The 10,721-nt window shown below is 37.5% G+C and overlaps 1 protein-coding gene across 6 annotated transcripts in view; it reads right to left on the reverse strand.

Annotated features, from left to right (window-relative positions):
* Positions 1-647: 647 nt before the first annotated feature.
* The window catches only part of LOC107747087 (protocadherin alpha-3-like), a 147,996-nt gene continuing 137,922 nt past the window's right edge, over positions 648-10,721 (reverse strand). For 5 of the 6 annotated variants that reach the window (XM_016561510.1, XM_016561511.1, XM_016561514.1 and 2 more), the window contains 2 exons: positions 8,263-8,348; positions 648-1,017 (listed from right to left, as the gene is read on the reverse strand). In XM_016561510.1, coding sequence (XP_016416996.1) covers positions 722-1,017; positions 8,263-8,348 — 382 coding nt within the window. In that variant the 3' untranslated portion in view covers positions 648-721. Of the gene's footprint in view, positions 1,018-7,563; positions 7,858-8,262; positions 8,349-10,721 lie in introns of those variants that run through there. The other variant, XM_016561512.1, reaches the window with a different exon arrangement.

Genomic DNA, 10,721 nt, shown 5'->3' on the forward strand with positions numbered 1-10,721 from the left:
CAAAACAAAAGAGCATTCCATCACTCGGTGTACTTTTTTTTGTTTTTTTTGTTAAAACACTGTTTGTTTCCCCCCATTTGTTCAGGATTTGAGATTTTTATAAGTGAAAATGTTTCAGTGTATATTTTTTAAAGGATGTTTCTTCCATCCCACACCAGGAGAAGTGAACGAGCAAAAGCGTTAATTTAGCGTCTTCACTGCTTTACATACAGCGGTGCCCAAACTGCATATTTACACCAGTGTGTGTCCTGCTTCCATAATGTCTAACTTAACTCAATTTTGAATCCCTCTTATTTTTTTCTCCATTTTACCACGATAGCACAAGTGAAGCAGCACACAGCTTACAAACAATCAGATTTTGTCTCCCTATCAAAAAGACTGGAAAACAAAAACCAAGAGTATGAATAAGACAGATGTACCAACATGAGTCTGAAGGACATTTTATGCGGAATAGTGGGTGAGGCATGGGAGAATATTAATCAATCACGTAACAACTCATCAAGGCGAGATTAATCAATTTCTTAATTAAAAGGCCGAAAGAGATCGGATGTGACAGAAAATCACTCCCAATTTTTTCAGTTAAATCCAACAAAAAATGTTTGCTTGAGCCCCAAATATGGATTTTAGGATTAATAAAAACATGTTTTGTTCTACAGACTTTCGTTGAGACTTCTGTCTTAGAAAAAAATCAGCTCTTTCTTTAACTCTTTCCTCTGTCGCTCTAATCATCATCATCTTTTCCTTTCTCCCGCTTATCCTTCTTCTCCTTCTTCTTTTTCTTCTTCTTCTTGGCCTCCTCCTTTTTTCCAAAGGTAATAAAGTCGCCCTTGTCATCGCCGTCTTGTCCTTGTCTGATGGAAATAATGGCCGGAGAACCAGGGATGATGAAGGCTTCAGGAGGAACCTCACCGGGTTTCAGATGTGGAGGGCCTCCCGGACCCGGCCCGTATCGAAAATGCCAACTGTTGCTGTCCACTCCAGCACCTAAGGGGGGAGAGACCTCTCCACCCTCATTATCTATGAGAGAAAAAGAGACCATCTATTACAATCTATAATAATATCACATGACAATTAGCAAAAACAGAAATGAAAACAGCATTATTTGACAGTCAATGTGTGTAATGAAAGCATTAGGAAAGAATATAATGTACTCATGTAATGTAAATGTGCAATGTAATGTACTTATGTCTTTAAATGTAAATTACTGTGGTAGCTTGCCTGATCTATGTTTGACATCCCCTGTGCAGTGCTGAAAATCTCTCTCTCTCTCTGTCTGATGAGCAAGTAATCTCATTTATAATGACACTGGATCACCACAACATCACTTAATTTAATACAGACACCTTTGGCATCATATCTGTGTGCAAGTCTTTGTTTGCACTTTGCCTTTTGTCTATAGCTTATGTTGCGGTGAAGATTAAGATGGATTACAACCTCTGAAAAATTGACTATGATATCTGTAAGTGAAAGAAGGTCTGTATTCAGGATTGTTAGTGTGAAATGAGAGAGAGAGAAACCGGCAGCATCCATTATGAGTCCTCAGGGAACTGACTACCCTTCCAAATCCCTCAGTAACAAAACAACTAAACGCCCAAATGCTTTGTTTTCTCTCTTCTCCCTCTTGCTCATATTCTTTTATCACGTCTAATCTTCCTCTCTCCATGCCCTCCCATTCTGTTTATCTCATCATTCTGGCAGCATAAGGCATAAAATTCACTAGTGCTAGGGAGTAACTAGCTAAAAGTAGCAATGCTATTAAGTTATCTACATTTACATTGGTTTCAAAACTGTCAAATTAAACATTTCAAAAACTGGGCAGGACTTTGATGGGATAACGTTTTAAAAAAGAAGTCATTATTTCTGCATTATTCTACAGACTGCTTTAACTGTTTTAAACTGTGAGTAGCTTGTATCTTTGCAAAATACAGATTCAGAGTAATTTCCCAACACATTTACACTGACAGCAACATCCTCCGCATATCTCCACCTTGCCTTGACCTTTCGTGTAATGCAGTCTTTAAACAGACACACACGTCTGGCTGGCAGATAATGGCAAAGGTTTAATAAGCTGCATGACAAGGGCATGATTATTATGGCCAGTGAAACATCTAGCTCATAAAAAGATGATGGGGAGAAAATCGAATCGTCTCATCATTAAGAAAACAACATGAGTCTGCCGACCCCCTCCCATCTACTCTCTATACAGTGGGTACGGAAAGTATTCAGACCCCCTTAAATTTTTCACTCTTTGTTATATTGCAGCCATTTGCTAAAATCATTTAAGTTAATTTTTTTTCCTCATTAATGTACACACAGCACCCCATATTGACAGAAAAACACAGAATTGTTGACATTTTTGCAGATTTATTAAAAAAGAAAAACTGAAAAATCACATGGTCCTAAGTATTCAGACCCATTGCTCAGTATTTAGTAAATTTAAGGGGGTCTGAATACTTTCCGTACCCACTGTATATCTCTGTATCTGTCTCCTTTCTCAAGGAGGAGTGGAGTGCCGTCTTATATAATGCAGAAGAGGAGGTGAGGAAGGGCAGTCTGAGGATGAAATATGAGCCAAACTCCAATGCTAAACTCCTGAAGGAGCAGATTTCTGAGCACCACTGCAGAGCCAAGGAATTATGGGTTTGTTTAGATGAGACTACACCGCTTTTGAAGCACTGTGTATGTATGTGTGCGTGTGTAACAGCAGATGACAGCAGATTTGTGTTTTGCTGCATGAAGCACAGAAAATTGGCTGATTACAGTACATATGTTTTGCAGCTCAATCTATTTACCAATCAAAGTTCACAATTTGTTATTTAATGTCCATGTATGTAAATTGCATGCTTTCACATTAAATATTTAACAGAAAATTTGATTAACTTTCATTAGCTGTGTGTGCGAATAATAAAGGATTTGTGGGCATACAATATTCATTAGATATGTGCATGTGGTACTGATTGTCTGTGTACAATAAACATAATTACACTGTTGCATGTGTCTCCGTGTGTGTATGTGTATGCAGCACACCTTGGTACGTCAGGCTCTAGTAATCCTGATAAAATATGTGCCAGATGGCACCACAAGCTTTCTCATGAGCCTGCCAAGACTGCAGTGCATGTGTGTGTGTTGTGTGCATGTGTGTATTAAGGATAGTTCTGCTCTGTGTAGTAATAGTACTGCATGTTTTGAGAATAATGCTGTAATTTTCAATAACTCTGTTTTCCATTAAAGTCAGGGAAACACACACAAACACATCAATGCACAAGTAAAAGCGTAGACAAAAGCATAAATAAATGCATAAATAAAAGCATAGATGCATAAATCAAACAATCTCAACCTCATGTCTCAAAACCTAAAAAAAAAAAGACATGGAGACAAACACTGACATAGAAAGAAAGAGAGCGATTGTCCTCAGTTTACCCTCTTGAGCTGACTAAAGCCCCTGGCGTGTTCTGGAAAATTCCACTAGACCTACAACACACAAACACACTCGCACCCTCCTGCACAGCCTTTCCTCTGTCTCACTGACTGACTAAAGTGAGTGCTAAATCCAAAATTATAAAATTGCTACAAAATCACTGGAAATCAGGGAGACCTGTTGACATTATTGATTTGTCAGCTATACTAGTTTTTGTCTCTTGATACCTCTGACTGTTGTCTTTATTTACACTCTTTTTGTATTCAATTTTGAACTAGCTTGTTGTCGATAAAAAAATCATGCATGTTGGCATTTGTGTCAGTTTGTGAGTATGAATGTGCGTTGCATTGAGGGCAAGTGTTTCTATGTGCCATATGGCATTGTAGCTGATATGAGAGCCTGTGGGCTGTGCAGGTTGGCCCACCTGTAGAGATGATCTTTAAACAGGCAGATCAGGATAGGTCACACTCATCCACCCATCCATTTATCTCTCCATTCATCCATCTTCACCCAACCTGCTATAACCCAACAATCGCATTCACAGTAGAAAAATATCTTTCTCTCGATTCAAAAAGCTTTACTGAGATGACAAAAGTATTACCAAAGCATTATAAACTCTCATATTTCTCTATTTTCTCATCCATCTGTCCCCATTTCACCTGTCCGTATCCCTCTAAACTTCCTCCTTCCTCTTACATGCACAGTTTTATCCATTTGTTTTATTTTATATGGCGTTCTGTTAAATGAAGTTCGCAACGCAGGTTCGGGAGGAGTCTAATCAACCAGTCCTGCCAATCATCGTTTCGACCGTATATAAGCAGCAGTCATTGTTCCGTCAAAGCGAATATTCTTCCGGCATCCCTCCACCACCCCTTCTCCTCCTTTAAATCCCTTCTCTTTCATCCACACCGTATCATCATAGGGGGGGTTTCTTACTCGGAGCTCAAGCCGAGCCTCGGGTTTCGAGCCTCCTTCACGGACAGCAAGCCAAGTTCGTTTTACAATTACCTGGCAGGGCTGAATGGGCAGGCGAATTTGTGAACTCTCTCATTCAGCCACTCTCCTCTCTTTCTCTCTCCATTTTGCATTTCTCCTTCACTTGTTTCTCTCTCACCCTCCCTCTATTCTTCCAGCACCCTGTTCGTGGTATGAATGGTTGCCGTGGAAACTGCCTCCTTCAGTGAAATCTGGCTGTGGCAGAGACACTGATGGAAACTAATACAGAACGCTCTCTCTCTAATGGTCAAATACTTCTCTCCCCTAGCAACAGAGGCAGTCACAGCCCCCTCCTCTCTACATCTCTGTTTTCTTTCACTCTCCCCCTCGGTCACCTTTTTTTCCCCTCATTGTCACTCTCTCTATCCCTCTTTCCCTTAGGCTGTCTACCTGCCCTCTGCCTCTGTCACACTGTTTCTCTTTTAAACACTCTAACATTTTATCCCATTTCAGAAAAAAACAACAAGACAGAAAATGGGACAGACACAAAAACAAAACGAGAGTGAGACAGAAATGCTTTATCCTATTTTCATTACTTTAATTCTGTAGATCTACGCTTTGGTAGTTTTGCCCATCTGTTTCACACACAACAAAGAGACAGAGAGAGAGACAGGGGCGTTGGCTTCTCCAGTGTTTTGCACGCAAAAGCTAAAATGAAGCTCATTAAAATGCAGAACCTAAAACAAACCAGCACTACTTAACACCACCACAGACCAACTGACTGACATTCACATTACCATTTAAACTGCCGATTCCCTTGCTGCTGATAACAAAATGGATGGTGTTGTCTGATTCTAAGTCATATCTTTAGCTGTTCTCATCTTCTGCTGTCTTAAAAGGTTGGTTCAGCCAAAAATCTAAATGCCATACTTTACTGATCAAGCTCTCTGTCCGTCTGTCAAGCACCAAACCTCAGCAAACACAATAAAAGTGGTCCATATGGTATATACACTAAACACTGTAAAAAAAAAAAAAAAATGATAAATGAATCATGGCAACATGTTTTTTTTTCATGACTTTGACTCAAAATAATTTAAACAATATCAAATTCATTTTTAAGTTTTATAAGATTCAATTCAATTTTTTTAAGTCACATCAATATAATTTAAGTTGAAATGACTTGTGTACATTCTACAGCTGACTGAGACGTATTTCATTATCCTCTGTAATTTTTGCAGTATCCTTCAAATTTAATTCAGCCCACAGGCATTTTAACATATTTGATGCCAGACATTACTCGTTTTTATTTTTTACATGACTGATAAACATTCTTGAACAGGCTTGAACATGAGTGCATATTATATACAGGCCTACGGATTACAGCAGTGAGAAACATTTCAGTCAATCTCTGTTTTAGTCGGTTTCACCACACAAAGATATCATATAGCTTCAGAAGATATAATATAGAGAAAGAATAGTATGGAATACACTTATAATTTCTTTAAGGAGCTAAATAGACAGAATTAAAAGTTTGCTGCATTTATTCTTAGAGTTTTATGGAAGAAAGAAAGTTGGGAACAATGACATTTGAACATTAAATGATATATATTATTTTCATTTTTGGCTGAACTAATGTTTTAAAAAGCTAAGCAGCATCTCAGACTTGGCGGCTGGTGAAAGATTTGCAAACAAGACAGTTGAACACTGAAAGAAAGAAAGAAAGAAAGAAAGATGGAGACAGAGAGAAAGCTAAAATCTAAAGAGGCTTATTTAATTCATTTCCAGTCTTTGATTTTGCAGTCATCATCAAAGACTTAATTAGAAACAAATTGCTCTTTCATCACCCGAGTAATTGCACCCACCCTGTCCTCTCTCCCTCCTTCTCTCCCTTTCATCTTATTGAAACTAAATTACTTTCATTATTTCGAACACCTCCAGAAGTCACATCATCATTCCATCCAAGAGGGTCGGGCCTCAACGTAGACATCCGTAACCCTCACGAGTAGTTAATTAGGAAATTAAATATTCATTAATTGTATCCGGGTTCCTACCTATGACCTTGTGACCCGGGAACAATGTTGAACATTAAATGATATATATTATTTTCATTTTTGGCTGAACTAATGTTTTAAAAAGCTAAGCAGCATCTCAGACTTGGCGGCTTGTGAAAGATTTGCAAACAAGACAGTTGAACACTGAAAGAAAGAAAGAAAGATGGAGACAGAGAGAAAGCTAAAATCTAAAGAGGCTTATTTAATTCATTTCCAGTCTTTGATTTTGCAGTCATCATCAAAGACTTAATTAGAAACAAATTGCTCTTTCATCACCCGAGTAATTGCACCCGTTTTGTCCTCTCTCCCTCCTTCTCTCCCTTTCATCTTATTGAAACTAAATTACTTTCATTATTTCGAACACCTCCAGAAGTCACATCATCATTCCATCCAAGAGGGTCGGGCCTCAACGTAGACATCCGTAACCCTCACGAGTAGTTAATTAGGAAATTAAATATTCATTAATTGTATCCGGGTTCCTACCTATGACCTTGTGACCCAGGAAATGAACCCAAACAAAACGGTAGAGAGGTTTATTGCTGATTTCATCTCATGTATGTCAAATTGATGGTATTTACAAGAAGATTTCACATAGCCGCTGCCACAAGAGCAAGTATGTTTTGATGTAATACTAAAATTCATCACATTTGTGTAACTGGGTGTTTATTTGCTCATCATAATGTTCTACAATAGACCACATCAATATTATATGGCTACAAACAAAAGCCTAAAGCATTGTAATCAGACTGTGGGAAAATGTACAATATGTACAATAGCAGTTTTAAAGGAATAGTTCACCCAGAAATTAAAATGTTGCATCTTTTACTCACCCTTGCGTTGTTTTAACTTTGTATTGATGTCTTTATTCCATGAAACACGAAATGAGACATGAAACATAAAGTCTAAATAAAAATGTAAACTCTCTTATTTTTTACACAATGAAAGTGGAGAGTAATATAGTTATATAGTGTTATACCACCAAGCTCCAAAAACAGAAAAAGTGCAATAACAGTAGTTTATCCACTATACATTACCAGAAGACCCCAATTGTATTCCTATAAAACCCCAAATTAATGTCATTATTTACAGATCATTTTTCCCTCCAGTGCAGATCTCAAATTTCAATCCTCACACAAAGCTTTCATATGGTGTATTTATATGATGTATCACAATCCACTTTCCAACATGAGGGTGAGCAAATTATGATAAATCTTAATTTTGGGTACATTAACAATTTTTGAGTGGGTTGCTGCCATTGTGAATTCATATTTACTGTTACTGTTCAACACAAAAAAGCGGATTGTGGTATCACTAATGTATTACAGTGGTTTCTGAGTTGCTCCCTAAGCTACTCAGCTAGGTTTCTTAAAGAAGCCTCATGTAGGTCATATTCCTTGTATCCTGCATGACTGCAGCAGCTCGGCTCAGCAAAAGAGGCCATCGCAGAGGAGACTGCAGGGAAAGAAGCATGCAAGTGTAAGAATGATGTGAGACAGAAGAGAGTGATAGTCTAGATTGGGACAGGGGTTGATCGTGATAGATGGTCCTGAGGGGTAATACCAGTGAAACTGTAAAAGACAGTGTTACAGTCCTGCCAGAACACCCAGAGGAAAATTGTATTGCTCAGTGGTTGCTCTAGATCTGAAGATTTAATAAGGGTTTTCAGTTATGTTTCATTTAAGTATCAACCTGGACAAAGATGTATCTGAAAAAATTCCTTGGGAGAAATAAAAATAAAAAAACACATGAGTTGAGTATAGAGCTATACAATTAATGTGGATAGCAGCCCAGATCATCAGAAATTTCAATTTAGTTAATGCAATGCTTGCCATAGAGAGTTTAGATTCGATATCTTACCAGGAGCGCTAGAGACGGTGGGCCAGTCCTGAACCAGAAATCCTTGAGCACCCTGCATCACAGATGACTCCTCCATATGGACTGAACTACACACAAACAAAGGAGAACATTTTTCAGATTAAAACTATATATATAAAAATCAGTTAACCAACCTTGATTTGATTGAAATAGCATACAATATAACATTGGAATGCTAGGAGCTTTGTTAAATTAATACTTGTAAAAGTTTTAGGATTACTACTTCTACTACTACTACTAAGAAGAAAAAAGAAAAACAAAAAGAAGAAGCAGAAGTCGTAGTGTTGTAGATTATAACAGGACAATGTGTGGTGTGAAAGTAGGGTTTATGTTTGACCTGGGCTGAATGATAGATCTTGGGTATATGTAGGTCTTCTGTGAGAATTGGAATCTAGAAACTAGGATTAGAGATTAAGGATTAGGCCATGCTCTTCTCTGCAGTCACACTACCTCTGAGATTAATGCTTACACTCCTGTGCAATCAGTATTTCACACCAAAGTTTTTCCCTCTCACACACACAAACACAGCTATCATTGTAATTTGTGCAGTTGATCATCCTGCTTCAATTGGAAATACGCCATATTATGGAAGTAAAATTGTGTTGCAAACTCCATTTTATGTTGACTCTACTAAATACACCCACGGTTATGTGTCTGCATCGGGAAAAAGCCTTAAAAATCGCCAGTGGCAGAAAATCAAACCAAGCAGGTGTGTAGAAAAGGGTGTTATCATTTCCTATGTTCTCTCTGTTGCTCTGTGCGCGGCTGCAAGTGTGTTAAGAAAGGATTAGCTCACTGTGAAACATCACAACATCAACTGTCATAAAAGATTGGGGAGAAATGCATTTCAGAAGGTAGCTGTTGAATGCTTCTGTTGATTTGTATGCTGGACTTAAACTGACTCTGTAAAATAATACACTTTTTTAGCTCCTTATACATTATATATGCTAATCGTTGCATACTGCCATCAAATCATTTTGGGTTTCACTTTATTTTGATGGTCCCTTTAACACATTCTGTTAACTATAAGTAATGTAGCACCTACATGTCCACTAACTCTCATTAGAGTATTAGTACAGTATTAGTAGGGTTGGAATAAGTTGGTATGTACTTGCAAAGTTACTTATAGTCAGTGTCTGTTGGGAGACCATGACAATGAAGAGTTAGCAGATATTAAGCAAACAGTCTACTAATACTCTGATGAGAGTTAGTACACATGTAGGTGCAACATTACTTACTGTCAACAGAATGTTCAAAAGGGACCATCAAAATAAAGTGTTACTTATTTTGTATGAACACTAAACTTATAATAATTGACTTGTCCCAGGCAACCTAAAGTGTGCTAGTTTCATGACTATCAAATCAATTCACAGCCTCCTCTTCTCACCTAATAAAAATATTTGAGCTCAAATCAATATTTCATTCCATTTATTTATTTGTTTGGTAAGTATCTATATAATAAGTGCGGTAACATACAGTCAGCTGGCCATTACCGGATTGATTGATTGATTTGATTGATGCATTTGTTGACTTGTGCAAGGAACAGTTTTGAGGTCGGAAAGATATTTTTAATTTTTAAATGAAGTCTCTTATGCTGACCAAGGCTGCATTTATTTGACCAAAAATAAAAACAGTAATATTGTGAAATACAATTACAATTTAACATAACTAATTTTAAAAATAGTTTTAAAATAGTTTTCTAAATGAATATATTTTTAAAATGTAATTTATTCCTGTGATGCAAAACTGAATTTTCAGCATCATTTCTCCAGTCTTTAGTGTCACATGATCCTTCAGAAATCATTCTAATATGCTTATTTGCTGCTCAAGAAATATCTCTTATTTTATCAATGTTGAGAACAGTTGTGCTGCTTCATATTATTGTGGAAACTTTTACTTTTTTCAGGATTATTTAAAGTGCCCCTATTATGCCATTTTTAAGGTTCCTAATATTGTTTTGGGAGTCTCCTACAATAGGATTACATGCATGCAAGGTCAAAAAACGCTTTAGTTTTCTCAAAATATGCATTTAATATCACCTCATTTTCCAGCAATTCTCAAACGATTCGTTCAAAGCAGTTCTAAGATTCAGTCTCTCCAAAACTCCAAAAACAGACTCTGATTGGTCAGATGGCCCAGTCTTTTGTGATTGGTCTACCACGTACAGCGCGTCTCAAAAACGATACGCCCATTGCCATAGTTCCGTATTTTGAACGCTCGATAGAAAATATAAACATCTATTATTTATCATACTTGTGATTCAGTGGAGCCAGCTGGTCCAAATAAACAGGGTAAAGAGCCATCAACTCCCCGAGATTTTTTTTTTTAACTCCTCGAGATTAGAGAAGCAGTCGTCAGTAAAATTACGTGTTTGTGGGCGCTGTCAAGTTGCTCGCTGCCGGCCAACGTAGAACATAGGCGGGAATTATGCAAATGTGTTA

This window comes from Sinocyclocheilus rhinocerous, unplaced genomic scaffold (genome assembly GCF_001515625.1).
Source record: "Sinocyclocheilus rhinocerous isolate Xijiao unplaced genomic scaffold, SAMN03320098_v1.1 scaffold168, whole genome shotgun sequence".
NCBI lineage: Eukaryota > Metazoa > Chordata > Actinopteri > Cypriniformes > Cyprinidae > Sinocyclocheilus > Sinocyclocheilus rhinocerous.